This window comes from Hyaena hyaena, unplaced genomic scaffold (genome assembly GCF_003009895.1).
Source record: "Hyaena hyaena isolate Hyena2069 unplaced genomic scaffold, ASM300989v1 scaffold_975, whole genome shotgun sequence".
NCBI lineage: Eukaryota > Metazoa > Chordata > Mammalia > Carnivora > Hyaenidae > Hyaena > Hyaena hyaena.
In genome coordinates this window covers 381192-408785 of record NW_024081609.1, presented here as the reverse complement: position 1 = coordinate 408785, position 27594 = coordinate 381192, and the positions used below count along the sequence as shown (strand labels likewise).

The window sequence follows — 27594 nt, the reverse complement described above, 5'->3', positions numbered from 1 at the left end:
AATCAAATGAGCCCCCTAGGTGCCCCCCAAAATTTTAACTTTAAATGCCATCAAATTTCTCATTATCAATTTTAGATATAAAGTTATTGAAATATGTTTTTCTTATCTAAACAAATGCTGTCCAAATAAGTGTAATTCTCTACTGCTTAATCTCTTCTAAATGTGTGGATTAATAAGCCATCAGAGCATTAAGTTTAATTGAAAAGGATTCAGAATATTTATATGAAATATTTTTATTGATTTGTTATTGAAATTTATTTTTTAACATGAGTCATTAATTGTTGCTTTTTGTGAATCACTGTGCTTAGTTTTCAGAATTTATATTATGAAAGCAAAGCTTCAACCTCTTATCTGTCTTGGAGAACAATTAGCACAGCGAATTGTGCTAAGCGAAACAGTGCTTCTCTTTTGAATAATTATTGTTTCTACTTTTTTCCATTTCTGTTACTAATGCAGAAACCTGTATCTCTATTTTTTGCCTCTTCTATTTTTCAAGACTCTATTTTCAAATGTCTATCTCAATGTTATGTGTACCCCAGTGGTGCAAAGAACTTTCCAAGATAATTTCAGGAAATTAATATCAAAATCCTCAACTTCCTATGTGTTCTTTGCAAATTTCATCTATATTGAGAGTCCAAGTATTTATGTTGCTTTATCTGTTCAACTTCACCGTTAATAGTAGCCCTTCTCCACTTAAACAAAATGCAAAGCATTAGTTGATTCTGGATCAACATTCCCAGGATACATTCCTTTGAAGGGTATAAAAGATTTTAGGTCACTATATGTTACAAGTGGAAAAGCTGGTGTCTCAAAGTAGAATTTTATCAGAGCAAGGAAAGCATCAATAAGAATTATTCAAAGTAAAAGCATCAGGCAACAAATTCAGAACAAAACTCCATGACCTAACTATATTAGAATGAACATTCTGAAATGAGATGTCCAAGAGACGCACACAGTACATTAATTTTGACCTAAAAAAAATGAAGTCAAATGTTTCTGGCAGTGAGGAAGCTAAGTTTACCTGTGTGTTTGTCCTTGAGATCTGGCTTTACCAATTAGCTTACAAACAGACCGTTCAAAAATTGAAAAAGCCATACCTAAAACTCCGAATTATTGATGATGATAACTGTAATATATAACAAAGAGTAACTCATAAGAAAGTGTTAGAAAATATACTATTAATATATTCATATTAATATATTAATGACATTAATAATATTCCGATGTTTCCAACTTCTTATTAATTTAATATGTCAAACAAAGTATTTCTGAGTGAAAGGGTAAAAGAGTAATGAAAAGTCATTTATTAAATCTTGGTAATAACTTTTTGGTAAAATTCCCAGAAACTGAGATGTGAATGATTCATGATTGAGTAACAAATACATTTCCAGATCAGTTGGTTCCTAATGTTCTATTTCAACAAAATTGACAGACGATTGGTTTATTATCAAATAGGGGATTTAATGATAGGTCACTATATTTTGCTTATAGTAAAAACTTAAAGATATTACCTCATAAAACTGTTTCATTTCCTATTTTCTTTATCTATTGATGTATTGGAACAATTTCTTTTTCTTTTTAATATCCTTAAGAGTTTATTAGAGACTAGTTTCACAGGCCACAGAAAGTAGAAGGACCATGTAAAGCCATACAGGAAACAGGCAGGGAGCTTGGAGGGCAAGGGCAGTGTAGGGTCTTGTTTATAGAGAACTGAACTGATGGTTACTGGAGGTGAGGAAGATGGGTTAAGTAGGTGATATGGATCAAGGAGGGCACTTGTCATGATGAGGGCTGGGTGATGTATGGAATTATTGAATCATTATATTGTTCACCTGAAACTAATATGACACTATATGCTAACTAACTGGAATTCAAATGAAAATCTTAAATTTAGGTGCACCTGGGTGGTTCAGTCGGTTAAGCGTCCGACTTCAGCTCAGGTCATGATCTCACGTTTCCTGGTTCAAGCCCGGCGTCGGGCTCTGTGCTGACAGCTAGCTCACAGCCTGGAGCCTGTCTTCGGATTCTGTGTCTCCCTCTCTCTCTGACCCTCCCCTGTTCATGCTGTCTCTATCTCTCTCTCAAAAATAAATAAAACATTAAATTTTTTTAATTCAAAAAAAGAGCCAATTAAATAAATTTTTAAAAATCAGGTAATTTGAGGGATTAAACACCTCTATCATTTCTGGGGTTCTTGGACAGTGCACAGTCAATGTTTGTTGAAAAGAATTACAAGTATTTGAAATTTTGTAGGCTTAGATTATTTTTTCTTTCCTTTTTCTTTTTTCTTTGGTCTTAGATAATTTTCTAATGATTGCTTTAAACTCATGTCATATATTAAATTGGTGGCCTTTTTTGAATATTTTAAATATACATTATCCCTTTTTACTTTGTCAAAAAAAAATACTTACCTGCTTTTTTTGTTCTTAAAGGGCTGCAAGTTCTCCTTCCAGACTATCTTCAGGAGCGTTTTGTACAAGCAGCTTTGAGCTACATCGCTTGCAATTCAGAGGGAGAATTTATCTGCAAGGAAAATGATTGCTGGTGTCAATGTGGTCCCAAATTTCCAGAATGCAACTGCCCCTCCATGGACATTCAAGCCATGGAAGAGAACCTTCTTCGAATAACTGAAACCTGGAAAGCCTACAACGGTGACTTTGAGGAATCAGGTAAGATAAGTTTTAATGTTAACACTTAAACTTTGCCAAAAATAAAAAAACAGTAACTACTATACTGAAATTACTACTTTATCTTTTTGGAAGAACTATTACATAATTGGAAAGCCTTTTATTTGATTTCTAATATTACTACTTCAAATAGACACCTGTATCACTTTTAGTACCAATGATTCTGTATTTTGCTGAAAACATATATTGTGCTTTGGATACTGCTATGTACTTTCGGCACTAGAACTTAGCCTGCTCTTGAACTGATGTATGAGTCATTTAAGAAAGAAAGCGTTTGCCTTCCTCAATACAAGAATTTATCATCTGATTTTTCTGATATATCTCTAGCTTTTTCTAATAGCTCCTGGGTTTCACTAGTGAGACAAAAATACAGAGATCATTTATTTGTTCTACACCTTCTTTACATTAACATGAATCTCACGAATGTTTACCTTCATGGAACTATTTATTTTTTAATCAAATTTAAATCAATTTTGATTTATGTTCGTGGGTTTTTGTTTTTGTTATATCTGAATTTTTATGAGTGTATATATGTGCTTGGTTCTCATTGATTACATAACATGTAATAGCTTTCATTTCATAAAGCACTGAATTCTAATAAAAGATTAAGGATGTTTCAACATAAAATTGAAAATGTCGATAAAAGCATATACAATAATATAAGATAAAAGAATAATTAAAATACTTAGATTATGGTGAGCATAATCATGTTGTAATTACTCAAAAGGGTTGGGCATCACTAACTTTCAAATGGGCAAAATAGGTTTTAACTGTCAAGAGGTCAGGCTTATACAATTGTTAGAATTCTTCTGGTGATTGATTTAGCCAAACATACTTAAAAAGTGACAACCACATTCAACATCCATTCATGACAAAGGATTTAACAAATTAGCCATGGAAGGAACATATCTCAACCAAATAAAGACCACCTAGGACAAGTCCACAGCTAACATCAGATAAGAAACAATACGGTTGATCGTTGCAACAAAGCATCGTCTTTTTGTGGAGTAGAACCACCAAATTATAAAATAAAAGGGTAGGCAAATAAATGTAGGAAGGATCAATGATTTAGGGTTTCTAAAGGTATATTTTGATCAAAATAGTGCATATTAAGTAACACTTTTCAATTATAAATATTTTCAAATACAAAAATTTCTTTTTATATAAACAGGAAGAACTTTCTAGAATCAAAGATCTTTATCCCCTTGAAATTGTTGGAAAGTCTAATGAATTTATCCTTCTATTTTATACATATATATGTTATTTTTTAAGATTAAATTTAAAATTCACTTGGCATACAGTATAATATTAGTTTCAATGTACAATACGGTGATTCTTACACTTTCATACAATACTGGGTGCTAATCACAAGTGCACTCTTGAATCCCCATCACCTGTTTAATCCATCCCCACCTACCTCCCCACTGGTAACCATCAGTTTGTCTTTTATAGTTAACACTCTGTTTCTTAGTTTGCCTTCTTCTCTCTTTTACTCCCTCTTTTGTTTGTTTTGTTTCTTACACTCTACATGTGATTGAAATCATGTTATTTGTCTTTCTCTGACTGACTTATCTCTAAATGCAGCCATGTCGTTGCAAATGGTGACAAGATTTCATTTTTTATGACTGAGTGTAACATCTTGATCCATTCACCAGTCAATGGTCATTTAGGCTGTTTACCTAATTTGGCTATTGTAGATAAGGTTGCTATAAACATTTGGGTGCATGTATACTTTGGAATGAGTATTTTTCTATTCTTTGGGTAAATATCTAGTAGTGCAATTGCTGGATCATAAGGTAGTTCTGTTCTTAACTTCTTGAGAAATCTTCATACTGCTTTTCACCATGGCTGCACCAGTTTGTATTCCCACCAACAGTGCAAAAGGCACCCAAATGAGCAAGGATTAAAAGTAAAACTTTCACTATTTGCAGATGATATGATACTCTATATAAAAAGTCCAAAAGATTCCACACATACACACACACACACAAAGCTGCTAGAACTGAAAGACAAACTTAGTTAGATTGCACGATACAAAATCAATGTACATAAATCTGTTGTATTTCTATATACCAATAATGAAGCAACAGAGAGAGAAATTAAGGGATCAATCCTATTTATAATTGCACCAAAAACAATATGCCATCTAGGAATAAACCTAATGAATTTCTAATCTCAAAGTTTTCTTTCTAATTTTCCCAACAGAATACTCAGATATCATGTCTGAGACATATATAATGTTCTATTCCAGCATACCATCTGATGTTTAAAAATAATTATGTAAGACTACACTTTTAGATAAACAACAATATGTGGTAGTCTCCCTAGGTTTACATCAAAGCAACAACACAACTTCTATCTCATGTTACAGTATATGATAGGTTAGATCAGGGAATCCTCTGAGCCTGTCTATATTTGCAAAATTCAAATAGGAATGTTACACTTTTTATTTTGACTTTAAAAGTTTATTAAAATAAGGGGCACCTGGGTGCCTCAGTCAGTTAAGCGTCGACTTCAGCTCAGGTCATGATCTCACAGTGTGTGAGTTTGAACCCTGCATTGGGATCTGTGCTCAGATCCTGGAGCCTGTTTCAGATTCTGTGTCTCCTTCTCTCTCTGCCCTTCCCCTGCTCTCACTCTGTCTTCGTCTCTCAAAAATAAATAAACATTAAATTAAAAAATGTATTAAAGTAGAAATAACCAAAATATTAAAATAGAAATCATCGTTTGGGTTTTGTTTCCAGGTAAAATGTAGTATATTGAAGTAAAACAGCATTTCCACTGATAGTAACTAGAAAGATGAATATTTTTTTAAGTTATACTTTTAAACATGTAATAGGTCACAACAGCAACAAAACTAACCTAAATAAAATGTCTGACAGGAGGTATAAGCTAGGGGTTCACATTTTTCTTTCCCTCCTTTCTTTTCCCCCCTCTTCCCTCCTCCTTCCCTCCCTCCCTCCCTCTCTCCTTCTTTCCTACCTTTCTTTTATTCATTAATTTACTTAATTCTGCAAACATGTGACAGTTCTTGATTTAGAGTAAAATCTGAGGACTGTGCATTTGACCACACAAAGAGTGGCTGATGGAAGAAGATAAACCAACAAAACTTTCCGTGGTTGTGGACATTGTAGTGATAAAATTCTAGATCTAATGGACCTAAAGAAGTTCAGTTTTAATACAAGGTATTTGCTGAATTTTAGACAGTGCTGGATGCTACAGAATGATTCAAAAGTCTCTGAAAGTAGAATGAAGTTTATCACAGACTTTCAAGAGCATAAGACAAAAACTCTCTAAAGGGAGGAGGTTGCAAATAAAACTGGCAAGATGCAAAACCCTACAGAAAATGATGCATTGACACAGTTTCTGCAGCTGCTTTTCCCTGGGGCACATTTATCAGTTCCAGGCAGAGTTAGAAGCTGAGAACCTAGGATTAGCTCGTGGAAAATGCTGCTATTCCAGAACACTGAAACCAGAAGGTAATTTTGGACTTATAGTAGATCAAAATGAGAATATTGGAGACTTTAAAGTCTTTTAATTTCATGGCCAGTCTCCTCTTTAAAAACATTTGTCTTTTTTTGAGTCTACCTATGGTAGACGACTAAAGAGATAAACTAAAACCTCTGAGTGATAAAATTGAATCTTTGCAGTGTTATAGACCTGAAAAAGCAAATGCTCAAAAGGCAGATAATTGAAAGTTTGAAAGGACCACACTTTTAACAACAGGGGAGAACTAGAAGTAGATTGAGTCCTATACAATTATAGCCAAGGACTAATACAGTTTAAATCCTGATCTTAAGGAGTTGACCCTGAAAAGATTAAATCCCATAGTGTCTGTTAAGTATGGAGAGGGTGGCCTCTTGAGGATGAAAACATTTTTTAAAGACTGCAGTTCTTTTAATATTGATGGACATAAAACCCTAATTTACAACATATGTGAGCACCCAAGATCTTGTAGCTAATGTCAGAGCAAAAAGAAACCAGGCAATAGATGTAAGATGATTCCAATATTGAAATTGGTAGGAACGATTTTAGATAATTGTTATTAAAATGTTCAAAAAAGTAACAAAATGCTAATGTAGATGAAGATGCTGAAACATTCACCAGAGATTTGGAATCTGTAGAGGTAGACTACAGGACATTCTATGGAGGAGAGGTCTTTCGTTTCGTCATTTTAGTTAGCTTTCCGGCTCTTGTTGGTTTTAAAGACCTGTTATGCTCTCTGTTTCTATGAGCGCTGCTATATCCAAGAAGACTCTTTGACTTTCCAGGGCCTATCCTTTCAGAGATTGTTTTTTGAATGGTATTCCTCGGTCTCTCTTGTTGGGACCTTGGTTATTTTATTTTCCTATTCGTAGTGATATTTGGGACTCTCCACCTTGTGCACTCTAGCTTGTTTCTTGAGGTAGCCCTGGAAAAGAAAACAGAGAGACAAACACACAGGGAGCAGGAGCACACAAACGCACAGGCTAATTCAACTAACATGCAAAGCGAGAAGGAAAACGAAAAAGTTAAGAGAAAAGACGGAAGAGGGAGGGCGAATAATAGGGAGTATAAAATACATAAAAGGGTCAAAAAGGGGAAAAGAAAAGGAAAAAAGAAGAAAACCGATGGACAAAGAACGGTTTAAAGCATATACCTGGATTTCCCAGCTACAGTTAAATAGCCGTGTGTATGCAGTGCTGGTTGAGGAGCATAGAGAAACAGAGAGAAAGCAGGGCGGGATGAGGCACAATTGGAAATAGAATGAACAGGCAGAAGGGATAAGAAGCTTTTTTCAAAGAGGTAAAGGGTAGAATATGGTTGGATAGGTGAGAGAAGGGTGCTGGAATTATCCAGAGAAACTATATAGTCTAATTACTCCTGAGAGAAAGAGCTGAAAATGTCAGTAGGTGTAGAATTTACATTTACACAATGGACTCGTGATCTTTTAAGCAAGCTGGCGACCAGAGTTAATCAGGTCAGTGTTCTGGGGAAAAAAGTGAGAAAAGAGAAAGAAGAAGAAAAAAAGAAAGAGAAAAGAAAGGGGAAAAAAAGTAAGAAAAAAAAAGGAAAAAACAAAAAAAGGAAAAAAGAAAGAGAAAAAAAAAAAAGGGAGGAGGGCACCTCTCAGGCAGGGATGGGCATGGCGGGATCCAGTGCCTCGGGCGGGAGCTCTGCCTCGGCGGTTGTGGGGAGGAGAGTGACGGTGCTCCTGTCCCTTCTTGAACCAAGCGCTGCCCCTCGCTTTTTTGGGCGTGTCAACTCCCCGTTCCGGGGACGCAGCCGAAGTTGGTTGCACTCTTCAACCCAGGCCAGTTCCAATCTCCAAATCCCAGTCCGCGCGCCCTTGGTGGCAGCTATTCTTACGCCTCCGCTGGGGGTCAGCCTTGCAGACCCGCGGCTCACTTGCGACTGGCTGCAACCGGGGCCCAGCACAGGCGGCGCCCCCGGGCACTGCGTACTGCCGCGGGGGCGAGCGGGATTCTGACTACAGGACATTCTAAAACATAAAAATACAGTAACTGAAATCAATAGCTCAAAGTCTTGTTTTAATAAGCGTTGTGGCACAATGGATGGCAAGATTAGTGAATGTGAAGACAGATGAATAGAACAGACAAAATGGAAGCAATGAGGAAAGCAATAACAAAATATTGGGAGATATTCATAAAAGGTCTAACATATATTTTAATCTGAGGCACAGGAGGAGTAGATGGTAAAATGGCATAAACAATATGCAAAGACATAATGGATACTTTTTTTAAACTGAGAATCCATACATCATTCTACAGATCAAAAAAAGGCACAGCAAACACAAACACAAGGAAAGATATATAAAAAAATCACAGATAGACACATCATACAGAAGCTGTTGAGGAAAAAAAGCAGAAAATAGTTTTCAATATAACTAGAGGAAAAAAAGACATTACTCTCAGTGGAGTAATAACAGGTCTGATTTATGAAAAGTCAACAGAATTTGACATCTTTAAAAATAAAAAAAATAACTATTAATTTAGAATTATGTACCCATCCACAGCTTTTCAAAACTGAGCGTGAAAATAAAGATGTGTTCAGACAGAAATGTTAGGTAAAGACATGGGAATGGGAAAAGGAAGACTAGAAATAGCAAATATATGAGAGTGAATACCAACTGTATGAAATAATTATAATGGAATATGGAAATAATATATATGTATATAGAATTTTAATATATTATAATAGTATATTAATGAGTAATGAATGAAAAGAGTTAATATTCTCAGTAGTTCAAGGTGTTCCCATTGCTGAGGATGTGTTAAGCGATATAATTTGTATTAGAGCTAAATAAATCAAAGACATACATTTATAATTTTTAGGAAACTCTAAAAGAAGGAAAAATGTTTAAAATCTAGAAAAAGAAAATCAAATAAAAGTTATTTTGTTACCCCCCAAAAAGATAATAAAGTAGAAAACAGAAGAATCATCTGGATCAAATAGGTAAATCCAGTTATAAAGGGGTAAGTGTAGATTGTCTTTCCAATAGATTGTAGCTGGTCAGATATAATCCCACTATAATGGTTATTATATTAAATATATTTTTCTTATTACATTAAATATTCTAAATAAAAGACCACAAGACTGGTTAAAATAACACAGCAGTGATAATAATAATAATAATAATAAAAGATTATTTGTTATTTACTAGTGACATGTTAAGGATATAGATCAATTGAGTGAGATTAAAGGGTGGAAAAACTATGTAATGTAAACTATAGCTAAAAATAATAAATTATAATATCAGATATATTAATTGAAATAAAATATTTCATGATAATAAAATAGTCAATCCAATAGGAAAATATGATTATCAATTTATATTAGCTACAAAATAAAAATGTACCCCATCAGTTACATAGTCAAGTTAGACTTTATTTAAGACTGTAATAATTGAGGAACCTGAACAGCTCAGTCAGTTAATCATCAGGTTATGATCTTGTAGTCGATGAGTTGGAATTTCACACCAGGCTCTGTGCTGACAGATCTGAGCCTGGAGCTTGCTTTGGATTCTGCGTCTCCTCTCTGCCCCTCCCCTGCTCATGCTCTGTCTCTCTCTCAAAAATAAACAAACATTAAAAAAATTAAGAGTATTGTAATAAAGGAAAGAGACGTACAGCAGGGAAGAGAAGTTGAAATCAAATCCTCTGAAACAAAAGGCAGAAGGAATTTTAAAGCATTGGGATTAACTCATGGTAAAGTACTAAAAAACATGACCAGGAAAACTGATCAATATGATTAAGCTAACTGCACCTTACTTAAGTTTGTCTTCTACTTTCCCCCAGAGACTGGGAAAAAGACATTCTAACTTCTTTTTCTTGGATGATTTCATTTCAAAGTGATGACTCCCAGATCCTTGAGAAAGACCTTATGGTTTGTAAAGGATTTGTACTATAAAAAGGACACAGAAAGAATTTACAAATGCAAATTTTCAGTCAGAAGGGGAAATCAGGGGCCTGTAGTCAAGAAGAAACCTATTTAAAAGTTAGTCAATGTTGTGATCAAAATCCCAAATATTTACTGTAAAAGACAAAAAACAAAGAAACAATGAAATTTAAAACTTCTATAATTAAAAACAGCATTAAAAATGAGAAGGCAAGGGGCACCTGGTTGGCTCAGTTGGTTAGGTATTTAACTCTTGGTTTTAGCTCAGGTCATGATCTTGTGGTCTGTGAGTTCAAGCCCTGAATCAGTCTTTGAACTGTTAGTATGGAACCAGTTTGGGATTCTCTCTCTCCCTCTCCCTCTCCCTCTCTTTGTACTTTCCCTGGTTGTGCTCTATTTCTTTCTCTCAAAATAAATAAATAAACTTTAAAAAAATGAGAAGGCAATTTATATAAAAGGAAAACATATTTGCAAGACATTTGTCAAACAAAGAACTCCTATGCATAATGTATAAAAATCCTTCTAATCAATTAAAAAATAAATAAATAAATGGTTGAAATATTTCAATACCTTGAAAAGGAAGAACTCCAAATGGAAAATAATTACACAACAAAGTGTTCAATAGCATTAGTCATCAGAAAAAAGCAAATAGAGTCATAAAGCCACCCATGATAGCTCTACACACCTAGCAGAATGGCTAAAATTAAATAAAGAAGATGATGAAGGGGAAGTGAAGAGAAACACAAAGGGAAGAAGAAAGGGAAGAAGAGGAAGAAAAAGGGAAAGAAGGAAGGGATGGGGGAGGGGAAGAAAAAGGGAAAGGGACAAGAGATGGGGAAGGAGTAATATTCTTAACACTGAAAATGGAATATGCCAAAATGCCTATCAAGAGGGCAAGGTTTAAAAAATCATGGTGTATTTACACAACGGAATTCTATGAAGCTAAGTGAATAAATGATATACCCAGAATGATATAAATAAATCTCTTAAGTATCAAATTGAGCAAAAGAAACCCAAAGCAAAATTGTGTATACTTTGTGATTCCATTTATATGAAATATAAAAATAAGCTAAGTTCATCTATTCTAGTCCAAGTCAGGGCTTTGGTACCTTTGCTGAGGCAAGTGCTGATGTGATGGATGAGGGTCTGAGGTGCTTCTTTGGTGGTAAGAAGCTGTTACTCCTTGCTCCAGAGGCTGTTATAATGGCAAGTTCAGTGTTTGAAAATTCTCCAAGTTCACACTTACAATATGTGCATCTTACTCTTCTCATGTCCTAATTTAATACAAATTAAAAAACTAAGACCAAGAATCTTGGCATCTAAATAATCAAAAGGTCATAATTCCAGGATAAATGAATGAATTAAATGTTTTTAAAGCTCATTACATATTATGTGCCAAAATATGTAATTGGTGAAAAATTAATCAGAAGTATTCAATGGCCAGGGGCTCTGAACTACTAGCTAAAAGCTAACGCGAATTACAGTCAGACTTTTTCACCCCCACCACCACTATTAAAACAAAACAAAACAAAACAAAAAAAGTCAGACTTTTTCATCTTAACTCCTATGTGTACTATTCATCTCAGGTTAAAACCAAATTCTTATCATACCAGTTCAATTGTGTCAACGTTGAGAAAAAAATGATTTATGGACTAAATCTATTTTTTTAATAATAATTCTGAAACTATTTCCAATGTTGAAAACAACTTATACTAAGTTATTTGATTCAGTTGAGATATAGTGTATTTATTTAGCTCAATCAAATTTAATTTGAGGAGTGACCCTACTTTGCTATACATTTTCTGATTCATGATAGAAAATATTGAAGTGTTCTTTTTATTAGTACAATACATCTTCGGTAAAACCACATTCACTATCCACACAACAGGTAAAATATTGTTTTTACTGGACTCCTTTCAAAACTAGCCAAATGTATGGGAGAGCATATTTGATAGTTTTGAGATTTTTTTTTTTTAGAAAGAAAATTTCCTTTTTTTGCCTCATAGAGATAAACAAAATATAAAAAGTAATGAGGCAGATATTGCGTTGGGAAAAAGTTTTCAACTGATCTCATCACTCACAGGCTCCAGTAAGTTGATAGATTTTATTCTAAGTACTTTGATTGTAAGGAAATATATCAACTTGTGTCATGTTCCTAATGATTAAGAATGATGATTAGGTTATTTTAATGTTTTGTTATTTATTTCTGAGAGAGAGAGAGAGAGAGTAGGGGAGGATCAGAGAGAGGGAGACACAGAATCTGAAGCAAGCTCCAGGCTCTGAGCTAGCTGTCAGCACAGAGCCCGACGCGAGGCTCGAATCACAAACCATGAGATCATGACTTGAGCCGAAATCGGATGCTTAACTGACTGAGCCACCCAGGTGCCCCTGATTATATTATTGTAAAATACTTGACAACTTTTTAATGCAAGTAATTAACAAATCTAAGTTATATTTTTATTGAAGCTGAAGAAAAAAATCAGTTTGCATTTGCTATTTTGTCAGATTAGAATACGAATCTAAATTTAGAAAATTCTTCCTTACACAGGTAAACAACATGGGATGTGGAAATATGGGTATTACAGTATATAGGAACAATATAGAACGCTAATATCAGTCACCACAGAACAAGGAAGAAAATTTCAGATTTTATTGGATCAGTGTAACTTGTTTGTAAATACCTTTCTGTTTTGTGTGTTTTCTCTTATCTCCAAATATAAAATTAAATCAGCTGACCAGATTTCTTGTACAATGCTAAGCCATTTTTATATTTGTTTATATATGGTTCATTTTGTTCTGTAATATAATTCCTGGAAAATACACTTTTGACAGCCTGCCAAGAAAGTGCCAGAAAATTTTAAAATAGAATGTATTTTTTCATATCTTGCAGCCTGAGAGAATTTTGGTTGTGAGAACTATATTTAAATAAATCTATTTATTATCTACTTTTATATTTTCAGAAACATATTAGTGTTGTTTAATAAGAAAAAATGGTGGCATATATGTAACAGTGATTATAGTGAAAGAAAGGATGTATGATAAAGATACAGGGAAAGGCACAGGGAGATATAGATGTACACAACAAATGAAAGACACGCACACAGTAACAGTAACCAAATATGTAAGCCCTTTATTTTTTTAAGATTAGTGGTTACTTTATTTTTTTCTGGCAATTTAGGTAAATGATTGCATGATCCAAATCAAAATAAATGTTAAGTTTATTTATTTAGAGATAGCTCTATAACTGTAAGGACTTCCAGGTTTTAAATTAGGTTAGAATTCTTGATCAAGACCTGAGTAGCAATTGGCAAAAAAAAAAAAAAAAAAAAAAAGTTTTTATCAAATTACATAGAATATATCCGTTTATTTGGTTACATACAGCACAAATCTTTAGGAATTTTTTTGACATGACATCTTTACTCTTTGGAGAAATTGTGTTATCACTTGGTATGTGGGAAATCTAAGGTGTATTGTATGCTGTCAACATAAATCTCTATCAGAATCATGTCCTATTAAATGTAAGGATATTCATTTAATAAACCAAGAATGACAGCTGGAGGCCACCTTGTAATGGAAAGTGTCTAGGTGTTACTTTTAGAGAACACTGTCCATTTGACACTTCATCCGAAAAATGGATAAACTTTCTATTGTTGTAATGAGAAAAATGTATGGACTATAAAAGCTGGGTTAACATTATTTACAAATTTTTTAATATAGACTATTATTAATTGTTTTTCCCCAAATCATTTCTGTCTCAGATGATAGTTAATTATAACTTTACAGAAAACATTTTCCAGAGAAAATAAATGCATCTGAATAAAACATTTGAATTTTAACTAACTGTCCAGTTTACATGTTATAATCTTTAATAAAATCTTACTGTTTGCTGCTCAGTATTCATTCCTGATCTCTGACACTAAAGTATCCCAAATTTTCTCTGAGGAGCTCTATTCCCATTCTTAGTATTGTAGTGTATGGTACTTAGCTCATACTGAGATCCAGGATTGTTCTCTGATTAATGCAAGCAAATCACAAGAATCCATTCCCCTAGCTACATAGATTCCCCTAGCTTCATAGTTTAAGACACATGAAAAATTGGGTCAATGAGACCCAGAAATATATTTCCTAGGAGTATTTGAAGGAGCTGAAAGATGCCTATTTTTTCCACAATAGCTATGGGGAATGTTATTAATTTTTCTTCTTATATGAAAGAAGAACATAGTCATAAGACCTGTAGAGAGCCATCATGCCACCACAGGAATTTCTTGAGCCATGCAAGATGGGAAATATATTTCTTTGGTTACATCCTTGTCTTATTAAATCACTCCTGCTTCAAGTTCACCTTTTCTTTAGTTTCAGTTACATGAACAAGGAAATTTCCTTCACTGTGCAGTGATTTTGAAATGATCTACCATTCAGGACAGGCTAGTAATACTGCAGTAATAAATAACCCCCAATATCTTTGGATTATAACAGTAATGTTTATTTCCTCCTCACTTGACTACAGGAAGTTTGCTGACGATTTTGCTCTCTGCCCTCATTCTAAGGCTCAGACCAACAGACCAGGCCCCATGTGGAAAAGTGATCACCATGGAGAAGAAAAATAACATGGCAGGCTATTTGTGAATTAAGTCTTTAAAAATTTTTTTTTTAATGTTTTATTTATTTCTAGGAGAGAGAGAGAGAGAGAGACAGCGTGAGCGGGGAGGGTCAGAGAGAGAGGGAGTCACAGACTGAAGCAGGCTCCAGGCTCCGAGCTGGCAGTCAGCACAGAGCCCGACGCGGGGCTCGAACCCACGAACCGCGAGATCATGACCTAAGCGAAAGTCGGACGCTTAACCGACTAAGCCATCCAGGCGCTCCAATTTTGTGAATTAAGTCTTAAAGCTTAGCTAAAAAGTGATACATAACACCAATGCTAAATTTCATTGGCCAAAACAAGTTATCTTAGCCTAGCTAAAGAGGGCTTTTTTCCCCTTAAAAGAGATCATTAATATTTATATAAAGTTGTAATGATTTCACACTCCACTGTTCTGATTACTAGATATTCAATTTCCTCCTCTTCTCAGATGCACAACACACATCCCCACGAGAGACAGAACCTAAGTCCCGTCTATTACTGGATTGAGCTCAATGGAGTGATACTTGGCAATCTCTTTAATCCAATCCAGTTGTGGTTTCTTTTTTTACAGAGACATGAACCAAAAAGCAAGTTATGTGTCCCAGACATACCATACACCAAGGTAGAATCAACCATGATAATTATAGTCAGCACCTCCACCTAGAAAGGGGAAAAACAGGGAACACAAAGCAAATTTGTTGGTAACAATCATGAAATTCTATTAGGAAGGCGTTTTGAGGGCCCCAGACCTGGGAATATCCCTAGATTTGTCCTCAATTTTTCTCTCTGGGAGTGGCTTTCTTGTTAACTGTTTCCAAATTCCAATGTATGCATGACCTTTCTATTCCATTTCCTCCTTAGCCTCTTGTGAGGCGAGAATCAGAAAATGTGACTGAGGAACAACTTTCTCAGTCTGCTTTCTGCCCAAACATTGGGAATTGAAGGTCATTTGAAACCTTAAACCTTTTTTTTTTTTTAACTTGGAGTCAGGGGTTCTTTAACAATAAAATTTATGTAGAAAATTGCTGATCTTTTATCTATTTGAATTCAATCAAATCCATGCCCAACAGCTACACCCACAGATTTTCCTAGAGATGTCTTCCGTATTTTTTTTCTTTTCTTTTTCATCCAATTTCCCTTCCTACCTCTCTCATTCGAATCATGGGATTTTCTTAGTCTTCTTTATTTTTTTTAATATTCATTTATTTTTGAGACACAAAGAGATAGAGCATGAGCAGGGGAGGGGCAGAGAGAGAGGGAGACACAGAATATGAAGCAGGCTCCAGGCTCTGAGCTGTCAGCACAGAACCCAATGTGGGGCTCGAACTCACGAACTGCGAGACCATGACCTGAGCCCAAGTCAGATGCTCAACAGACTAAGGCACCCAGGCGCCCCTCTTAGACTTCTTACTTTTTGTTCAGTTAAGAATATGTGTTGAGTGCTACACCTTTTTTGGACAAATTCCATAAGACAAATTAATCTATTCTGTGGTTGTGACAAAAAACGTGGATGTCAGACACTAAACTTGATATTTGTTATGAGACATTGATCATTGTAACAAAGTCCATCATTTTAATATTGGGAGTCGAGAAGCAGGTGCCTCTTTCAACTCTTCCTGTTTTGTTGCTTCTCTATTTATTCTGTTTTATTTCTGCTTTTAAACTCTCTAATTGTTTTCTGTGTTTGAGGTAGTGTGTCTGACACAAAACCAAGGCAATGGTATAAAAATGCACAATCAAAAGCTCGCGTTGAAATATGACATTACCGTTTAGCTTTTCCTCATCCCACTTGTCTGTCGTGAGTGGGCTGGAGAGTCTTCTTTATGTCTCTTCACTCCAGGACTTGGGCTGACAGTGCAGCCTCCACCTGGAGTGATATATCACTGTGACAGAGGGTAATCCCTTGCCATCCCATAACAGAAGCAGCCACTGGCAACAGAACATTCTATTTTCTGACATTTCCCCTGGCACTTGGAGTTTATTGTTCACATGGTCTTCATCCCTGGTTACCACAGACAATAGGTTTACTAGCTGTTTTTCCACTGCTTAACCTGGATTGTGATTAATCCGGCTCTGATAAAGTATCCTTGACACATACATGATCAACTCAGTCAGGGTCACAACAGAGAGTGTTTTCTTTCTCCATCACACCCCACCCCTTCCATTCTTGGCTCCCATTTTTGTATAAGTGAAGCTCAGCTTGGTAACACTACAATAACAAACCTCTAAAATCTCAGCTATAAACAGAGTTCATTCCTCGCTTATACAGCATGCCCACACAGGTTAGCGGGAGTATTGGCCCTGCCTTGTCCTCACTCCTGGGTTGAGGCTGAAGGGCATGTGGCCACCTAGAGTGGTTTGTTTATGGAGGCCGAGGAGAGAGTGCAGTAAATTGTCACTGGCTCTTATGTGAATTGTTGGGAATTCACATTAATTCCCAGCAATTCACATTACCTATGATCACATTTCATTGCTAAGCCTAATTTCAAAGGAAACAGAGAAAAGCCACTTTACCATATGCCCAGAAAAGAAGAGGATCCAGAATATTTGCGAAGACCCAAAATGTCAGCCACAGTTGGTTTTTCAGATACAACTAAGAAAATCATATTCTGCATCATCTAACTGTGTACTACTCTTGGGTGGGAATTTTTGTGTTGCCCTTGCTATCTGAAATTTTACAGTCTTCTGTATTAGCAGGGAAAGGAGGTGTACATAATGTTAAGGAACTTTGACACATTCAGTCCACTACACCTATTGGTTTGTCCCAACTAAATACCTGAGCATTAGATAAGCAAACAATCATTTTAAGCAACAAGCTATGTGATCATTAACAAGTCGTTTAACCTCTTAAAATTTTGGCTACCTCATTTGTCATTCAGTTACCTTGTTTAGATTAAAAGAACTGTATATAAAATTCTTATTTTAAATTACCTATCACATACAATATTGCCTTCTAATGTAATCATATGCTTATATTTATCATGTAATTGTTTTTAAGGGATTGGTAACTAGACTACAAGAACAAACAAAAGAAAATAAGCTTTTACAACATGAAGACTCAATTGCGTTTCTCACAGTATCTATGTATGTTTTAATTTATTGTGATAATCTTTTATTGGCTATACTGTAACTTACAGATATCCTCAGAACTGAAGTATTCAGCTTCAAGACTGATACTGCACAATCAATTTGGTTTTTCACTGCTGTTCATTCTGATTGGTCAGCATTTTTGTTCTGATCCATCAATGACTAGTTGTATCATATTCAATATATTATGAATATCACCTTTGCCATTACCAAATTTTATTCTGTACTTCAATTAATTTTTTAACATCATCTGAAATAAGATGGCTGTAGAGTGCCAAGCAGGTGTTTTATGTAATGACTCCTGATTTAGATCCCAAAAGGCTCTCTGCCAAACGCAATCTACCTGTTCTAGTTTGCCTGATATATTTCCATACCTAGATCAGTGTCCTCATCCCAACTATGTAAAAAATGTTCGCTGTTCCTTGAGGGCAGAGAACATCATATTTCTTTATGTCATTAACCAAAAAAAACCTAGTAAAGTGTGCTATATTTAGTAGACACATTATACATCACAGTATATGTTGGTTGATTGATGAATGAGATAACAAAATATATGTGTGGCCAGACATTGCCCAGGAATTTATTTCGATCTACCTCATTCACTGCTTCTTGGAATGTCACAGTGACTGTAACACTGTTTATTTTTTCAATAGGTAAGCTCTGAGAAACAATTCTAAACAAAAATACTTTATCTCTTATATTGCATTTCTTTTGTACCTAGGTATTTTGAGGGTTTTTTTTTTTTTTTGGTCTTATTTTTGATCACTCAAATCTGAATAAGAGCATGAACAACTGCCACGTATTTCTCCTCATAATAAGACGATAGATTATATAGATGCACCAGAACACAAAGATGTAATGCTTTTTCCATCACATTGAATTTATTTGTTATGAAGAATTATCTCTCAATATATGCATGTGTTTTTTTCTAAAGCTATCATAGTCATTATTTATTAGAACTCATAATTTGGTCATCTATTTGGTTTAGCCTAAAACAAATCATTCAAGGCTTTGATTCAGTGTCATAAAAACAAAATTAGTAGTGACTTCATTAAGTGTTTTATTGTTTTCTCATATAGACATAGACTGTGACAAAGAGAGATTAATAAATAATACTGTGTGTTCAGAGAATTTTTACTTACTGCTGTATGGCCGGTTTTATAAGAACATATGTGATGACCTTTCACGGTTGTGTGCACTTTATGCTACCATTTGGATCGTTTTGATAAAAATGGTTATCCATTTCAAATACAAACTTTAGGAAACTAAGAAAAAGGCTTTGAACACTCAGTGCATTCATACCTTCTACAGCTGCCTAATAATGGTCACACAGACTTTGTTAAAATCTTCTAATGTTGTATACAAAGTACTTTGTATATTAACTATTGCATTGTATACATCTAATGTCTAGATGGTATTCCCTTATTTTGGCAAACTAACAAGTAATTCTATTCATCCATTTTTAGACATTGTCCTTTGTGTTTTAAAATTTCATTATTTTGCTAATGCAAATGAATCAACTCTTTATATGGATGCAGAGTTAATTTTGTTGTCTTTTATGTGAAATGCTTTGTCAACTACTTCACTGATAAATGAAGACAATAATATGTGAAATTTTAACCTGGGTTATTGGGTACATGCACATAATCTAATGGTAGAACATTAGAAATAAACATAATGGCAAGGTATATCCCATAAAATATTTATGCAGTCATCAAATCTTTAAAATTAGATAAAGGGCACCCAGGAACTCAGTTGGTTAAGTGTCCAACATTCCAACTTTGGCTCAGGTCATGATCTCATGACTTGTGGGGTTGAGCCTTGCATCAGGCTCTGTGGTGACAGCTCAGAGCTTGGAGCCTACTTTAGATTCTGTATCTCTCCCTCTCTCTGCTCTTCCCTGAGTCGCACTCTGTCTTTCTCAACAACAAATACACATTAAAAATAAAATAAATAAAATAAAATTAGATATTTAACATATATAGCAACATTTCCAAATTGGCAAATGAAATTGATATGTAATATAAAGTTGCCTTTCACACTCTTCAGCAAATATTTTGGGCTTTCTTCCTTATGGGCACATAAGAAAATTGACCTTGTATCACCTTTGAAGTTAGATACGACCATGTGGCTTGTTTTGATGAAGGAAAGGTAAGAGGAAACAATGTCATTCTCTAGAGGAAGGCTTTCTGAGCCAGACACAATTTGTTAGGTTTGCTTCTTCCACCAAAGCAATTGATGATGTTTCTTTCATATGGTAAAGACTCTGACAAGTGTCACTGAAGGGACAATGGGCAGTGTAACTCCAGCCACCCTGTAGTCAATCTGTGATATAAGCAAGAAATAAATCTTTATTGTGAAGTCTAGCAATATTTTGGTGATGTTTGTTATTTTGGAAAAACTTAGCCTATGCTGACTTACATATAAGAAGTCTCGGTATTTCACTGTAAATGAAAGAAACAGAAATTGGTGTTATGATTTATTTATCTGCTTTTAAAAAGTAGCGTTGTGAGACTTTCAGTTTGATTGCTCTCTACAAGAAATCATGATACATATTTCTTATATTTTTCAAATTTATTATTAAATTGGTTTAATAGAATGTAAGTGGACCTTTTAGGCATCTTTTAAAATTTATGCACTTTACTCCTAAAAATAATCCTACAGGAGCATCTGGGTGGCTCAGTAGGTTAAGCATCTGACTTCAGTTCAAGTCATGATCTCCAATTCGTGAGTTTGAGCCCTGCATTGAGCTCTCTGCTGTCAACACAGAGCCAACAATGGATGATTTTCTGTCTCCGCACCTCCCCATCTCTCCCCCATTTGCTCACTCTCTCTAAAATAAATAAATGAATAACTAAATAAATAAATAAATAACCATGCAAAGGATTAACATGATGTTTGTATTTGACTTTCATTTTACAGATGAGAAAGCCAGGGCTAACCCATGTTACCATTTGTTCAACACATTTAATACGTGGCAAAGCAAGAATGCAAGCTGTGAGCTAGAGGTTACAATAAGCCCCTTATGATCAAAACTGAACACATGCAGACAATGTGCACGATAAACACAGGGAATTGCATTGTCACTATGTGTTATATGTATTTATGTGAAATATGGTATCGATAACTAATTCCATATGTCTTAAATTCACCTAAATGCTCACAGTGAATTCCGTGTCATCATCTGCTAATTTATTTATGGAATGAAGGAAAGCTCGAGAGCCGAAGAGATACTATTTTTATTTAGAGTGAGCTGCATTCCATGCAGGGTGTCTTCAGTCACTGTTAATATTTGCAATCTACATTTCAGCAAGGCTCTAATTACTTTCAAAAGTGGTAATCTAGGCTGCAACACTAATTATAATGATAGTATTTCTACATCTCTGATTTTTTTCTTAAAAAAAATTGTTCTTTACTGTTAGGATAATTCAAGATTTTATATATATTGATGATTACAAGCTTGTGCAGCATAGCCAGATTACTCATAACAAGTATTAAATCTGTTTGCAACAGATATATATCCTTTGGTTTAACCAATAATTCCTTCAACCTTCTCCATTCTCTTACAGTGACACCCATAGCATGCACACAGCATCTGCCACACGGCTAAATGGCCTGTCACGGAGAGTCTCATTTAATTTTTGTTATCTTGCTAGTATGATCTTAACAGCTAGCTGTGAAGTAGAAATAACCCTTCTGTTGGCAAAAGTCAGTGCTTCATTTAAGGAGTTGACAAAGTGTTAGTGGAAAGATCTTGAAGTTAATTGGCACCAAAACAAATGTGTGGTGTTATGTCAGATTGTCAGGTAGCTGTGTTGTGTGAACTCTGAACAGGTATCATCCTAAGAAGGTTGACCAAATTTGTTGCACTGGCTATGCAAGATAACACACATAGAATAACAAGATAAATTTCCCCAAACACCACTGAAGCATGAAGACAAGCCTCATCTCTTAAACCTGACAGGTATTTTACTGGCCAGTTTGTCAAACCTTCTACCTAATGAAAAATTCTCTGCTTCATACAATATAGTGTTGATTATTTAACTTCTGTGTCCAGCGATGGGGTATCACAAAGCTGAAGACTATGAGTTTGAATGGCTCTAATTATTAGATTACTCTTATTTTGAAATTTTATGTATTCCTCCATTTTCTGTAAAAATAACATGGTGTTGCTAAAATATATGTAAGTCTACTTCTAAGAGACTTAGTCTTCCTCCATGTAGTAGTGCAAATGTCCCCTGTCTCCTCCATAGGGCAGCCTTCAGCTATTTGCATACAGCTATCACATCCTATGTGTGTTTGTTCTAGCAAATGTAATATTCCCACTTTCTTAGATAGCTCTTTACTTCTAAACCTTAACAGTTCTCATAATCCTTTTGGAATAATTTCAGTTTGGCAGTGGAAATCAGAACTGCATACAGTGCTATAAATATGTTTTCATTAATGTAAAATAAATAAATAAGATAAAATAATTACCACTTTTATTATGCAGGCTAAGAATCTTTTCACTTTTTGACATCTATGTATGACATCTATGGCATACTCTTCACACACAGGGAGTTGTGAGCAAAATTTTCATTGTGAGCAAAATTTTCAAGAGCTTTTCACATAACTTGTTTGTAAATAGATCTCCTCTCTTTTTATTTTAACAAACACAGACACACAGACGTGTGCACGAGTGCACACACACACACACAGGTTTTGTTTTGTGTTTTCTTAAATAAATTCTGGACTTCATTTTGTTTTAGTATTTCTGTCATTGATGTGCCTCTTGAGCTCTTTTTGGATTCTGATTGCATCATGGACTAAAATTGTCTTTTATGGTTTCTCATTAATCATTGAATCATTAACTGTTTCTTATTTGTTTTAACAGAACAAGGCAACTAGCAGAACCCTGTCATAAAGCACACTTAGGATTTCCCTGGAATTTGAAAATAGTTCCATATTGATTTTAGTACTTTGCATTGCCCTTTTACACTTCATTCTTGATACATATGACCCATTGAGTAAAATAATGTGTCCTAAGTTAGCCTTAATTTGAAAACAGCACACTTGCAAGATTATTTCAGGCTGTGGATGATCTTGCTCTAGGCCATAGTTAAACTTAACCCCCTGAGTACAAATATATTAGGGCATCTTTTAAGTCTAATGCTAATCTCTGCCCTCTGGTTCTGCACTAAGTGATTATCTAATTGTAATTTGTCTTAATGTAAAATTTTCTTATAGAAAAATACTATTGTAGTATTCCATCCTTCCTGTAAGTGCTTGAGGCTCATGATAGAGGTATGTGGTGTCCCTGTAGTATTAAGCTTTGTTCTGGGTTTGGAAGCAAAGGGTCATGAAACAAAAGGTATGGAAGTTGGAGGAAAAGACATATCCTTTTCTTGGCTGCAAGTCTGGTCCGAAACATGTTTGTAAGTTCAGATAGAATTCACCTGACATTTTTAATAACATTTTTAAGTTCATATATAACCAATACCCCAACTTTGACTTCATTATTTCTTCTTCACATTCGGGGACATAGTCTGCTTCTGAAAATGCATAAGGCCCAGAATACTCTTTAACCCAACTCTTGTTCATATCAGAAAGAACAAGGAAGATAACAAATGATCTCAGAATCCAGACGTCTACAACAACATGCATTTATTATCCTTTGCACAATATGGGTACTCTAAGTCAGCTCTCTGCTGCTCCCTGCCTGTCAGACACTCAGGCTGACTGAACAGTCTCTCATTTGAACAAGGAAACATTTCCCATGGTCATGGCAGGCAAAAGAGAGACCTAGAGGGACAGCAGCAGCATCAAATTCAGCAGATTCCAGTGTTAAGGAAGACAAGCAGCTTGAATCGACCGACGCTTAATATCTAAAAACTGATAGTCCTTAAACATTTTCAGAATTCTTTTCATCTTTAAGAGAGCCTACTTGCTATTCTCAACAAATCTTTAACTCCTAAGATTGTGGATTATATAAATTGATGCAAAGAAAATCACAAGCTGTGAGATAGAGGTTACTTTGGGTTATGTTGCAGACAGACTCTGCAATCTCCTCATAGTTTCACAATCTTGCAATGTGGATAAATATATTAGAGATCAAATAGTATATCCTACCCATCCAGTAGTTGAATTCTTCCTCTATAAGACTCAGTCTTAATGATTGAGCTTCCTAAGGTGATCAGATGGCTCATGCTCTTTGAAAATAGCCACTTCGATTTTTAGATAGCCTTACATTTTTTTTTCTCATTAAACTCCACCACACCACCAGATTTCTACCACACACACCAGTTCTGTTCTCTGGAGCTACACACAATGAATCCTAGTATCTTTTCCATTTAGTTTTTATTTTTGAAGTAAAACAATTTATTGCCATAGTGTCTTATTTTTAGAGGCTAAATATTTCTTGTGACTCTACCTTTCTTTCCCTTGTAGGGAGGCTTCGCATTTCTGCATTGTCCTGCTTAATATTAATTTCCTAATTCTTCTCTTAAAGTTTGTTTTACAGATATTTTAGGCATAAATTACTCTGCACAGAATGACAAAAATCAGCTTGGATCTTACTTATCTAGAGAGTATTTCCTGACAGCTTAAGTCTTGCTGAGGTCTCTTTCTTCAAGCCAGAATTCAAATAGTTTTTATTCAATATCAATTTGCATTAATTAATTCACATTTTATTTCAAATTAATACCAAATCCAAAATGATATCTGTATACCCAAACATTTTAACAGTTTAATTAAAAAAAAAGAGATTACTTCCTTATAATGTAATTAGTAATTGAATTTAAATGCTTCCAAGCCCAATATTTATTATAAATGCCAATTTACACTATTTTATACTATTTATGATTTGATAGTCTTATGTATGTGAAAAATGTTCAACAATGCTTCAGTTTGACATAATTTCTAATTATGCAATAGGAACGGTGACAGATAAAATGCCAACATGTCCTTAGATTCAATCCTTGATAACTGTTTTCTTCTCCGATATCTTACTTTCTGCTAAAAATGCATACTTATATTTTGAAGTTTTCAGATGAAATACAAGGTATTTACCATCAATAAGGTCTCGAAGGAGAAGTTACATCTGTTCAACAATTTTTAAAACAATGCTTGAACTTCTTAGTGTTTTTAAATTCCAAGCCAGCTTTGATGATAACATTCTAGTATGTGAAAATCCTTCCCAGGAGGGTGGAAAGTTGCAAAGGAATCTAGTTAGCTGAAGTTCTGAGAAATAGATTTTTAAAAGAGAAATACATTTGTAATATGTTTCTTATAAAAATGTTCTTTGTTCTCTTTTTATCTTAACTCCACCCTATCCATGTTTCTATGGAGAATCCAATGCAAATTTTTTATACCAAAAGTTCTTGGATAAATACATTTTTTCTTTAATGAATTACACAACATTTAAAAGTACTATTTGTTTCTTTTTTTAAATGTATTTAATGTTTAGTTTTTGAGAGAGAGAGATGGAGTGCAAGCTGGGGAGGAGCAGAGAGAGAGAGGGAGGCAGAATCTGAAGCAGCAGGCTCCGGACTCTGTGCTGTTATGACAGTACAGAGCTTGACCAAGGGCTTGAACCAATGGACCATGAGATTATGAACTGGATGAATGTTGGACGCTTAACTGACTGAGCCACCTAGGCACCCCTAAAAGTACTAGTTATTTCTATAACACAGCAGTGATAACTTCATCTTGCAACAACAATAAATTCTTGGCAGTTCTAATAATACTCTAGGTGATAGAGAATGATACATAAATTTGAATATTAGAATTTTACAGAAATCATCCTGGTACACAGTCAAAGAAGAGTGAATGAAGTCAGTATGGTAACACTTATTTCAGAAATCACTAATCCCATGGGAAGACTATAAAAATTGTAGTTTCTTAGGCCGTGTTTACCATCATAATACCTAAGTATAGTGCATCTGTTCATGCATTTTGTAAGTGATCTTGTTTGTTGGGTAAATTGCTCTCACAGTGAATAATACTTTTCTTCCATTGTCAGATAATTAATTGATCAAAATATAAGTTTTAGAACTATATCAGTGTTTCAACAGACATCTAATTTGCTAAGACCCATATATACATAAATGTTTCCTGCAAGACTACCTGCCTAGGAAGGCAATTCCACACTTGTCCTTCATTTGTACCTTATGCTTTCTATGTGTAGAGACAAATATATGAACCATATGATGTCTGAGTTTATGTTCTGTATATTCCATTCCAGTTAATTCTAAGTTCATTCTACATCTGAAATTGTCTCCAGATGAAATGCATATAGTTTTGGAACCAGGCAGAAGGCTCAGAAGATGAGGCATGATTTACAAACAGTAGCTGTTTATTGAGGAATAGGTACTGATTAAGAAGAAGAGGTAAAATAATGAAGATTGTGTGATCAAATAGTTCAAAATTTGTCTTGGAAAATAGATTAAAGATTGTGTGCTCAAAGAATTAGAAATTTGTCTGGGAAAACAGATTTTAACCGGTGATGCCAAAATAAATGAGACATAGGCAGGCTCTGGGTGGTACTGTACAGGAAGAAAAATTAAGGTTGATGTGTTGAGGAGATGAAATGAGGAGAGCTTCTGGGGAAGTGAACACTTCAGCTACCCCTCAAAGAATAAGTAGGCATTACCCAGGCTAACTCCTGTCATGATCAGGGACTACACAATTATAAAATAGAAGGGAAAATAATAGAAAACATGGCAATTTATCCATTTATCATGTGATTTTTTTCATACTTAAAAGTTTGCACTGATACTTAATAAAGTATAATTTTTTTTGAAAAAAAAAAAAAAGAATGAAGCCAGTGTTTCATTTTAGGCAGACTGTGCTATGAGCAGAAGAGCAGGTTGAATTTATGAGGAATCTCTCACTTTAATTATCATCTCTTCTTTTCTTTGTGTTGACTTTCATCTTGGTCAATTTTCCCCCAACTTGTGACAAAGATGGCTACCAACATCATCAAAATTTTATCCTACTAGCTTAGCCTGAGAAAGAGTTTTTCCACAAATATTCCAGAAGAAGTACTGGATTGGAGGCTTGTAACTCTGTTTGGGGACATGAGCAAAATGCTGAAGTAATCACTGCAGACAAAGGAGTTGAAGGTGAGGGGAAAAATTCTGGTTTTCCAAATCTGGAACATTTGTTTCTCCTCTTTCTTGGCCTCAGACTTTGCGGTGGATAAGATAACATTTCAGGATTATTCTCAAGTCCATTGCATCCCTAGAGATAATGGAATAAGAAGAAAATGGATCCATAGTAAGACTTTGAGATGCCTGTTTGGTAACATGCAATTCAAAGTTCTTTATAATCTAATAATAAATCTATTTTAGCCCTAACACTGTTTAACATTTGTTTAAAAGAGAAATTACAGAGTTAAGCATACCCATGATAATTTCTCAGGGTTTTGTTAGACTCCATTCACAGAACAGCCTCCTTAAATGAGTCAACGATGTTTTTAGGAACATTGTTGATAGAAATAAATTATCCTTTCTGAATACAAGGTATAATTTTTCCTGAAAACCATCCTAAAACGTAGACATAGCCAGAACAGAAACAAATAAACAAAACTATCATTTAATGTGCCAACCATTATGGAGATATGGAAAAATAATAACTGAAGTACTTGAGTTCTGATTAAGTTGATCTATAGCTTCCTTTAAAGTCTCAATGTCAAAACCTAGGTTGTGTGCTTCTCTGTTGAATAGTTCAGGAAAACTATTATTATGACTGCTGACTATGGAATATAAATACATATGTGAATATTTTTGGAGGAAAGATGTATACTATAGTTCCAAGAGCCTC

The 27594-nt window shown here is 34.7% G+C and overlaps 1 protein-coding gene across 1 annotated transcript in view; it reads left to right on the top strand.

Moving 5' to 3' along the window:
• Positions 1–27594, top strand: part of BRINP3 (BMP/retinoic acid inducible neural specific 3) — a 216800-nt gene that overhangs the window by 80521 nt on the left and 108685 nt on the right. The window contains exon 5 of the mRNA XM_039221314.1: positions 2433–2669. Within this exon, the coding sequence (XP_039077245.1) occupies positions 2433–2669 (237 nt within the window). The remainder of the gene's footprint in view (positions 1–2432; positions 2670–27594) is intronic.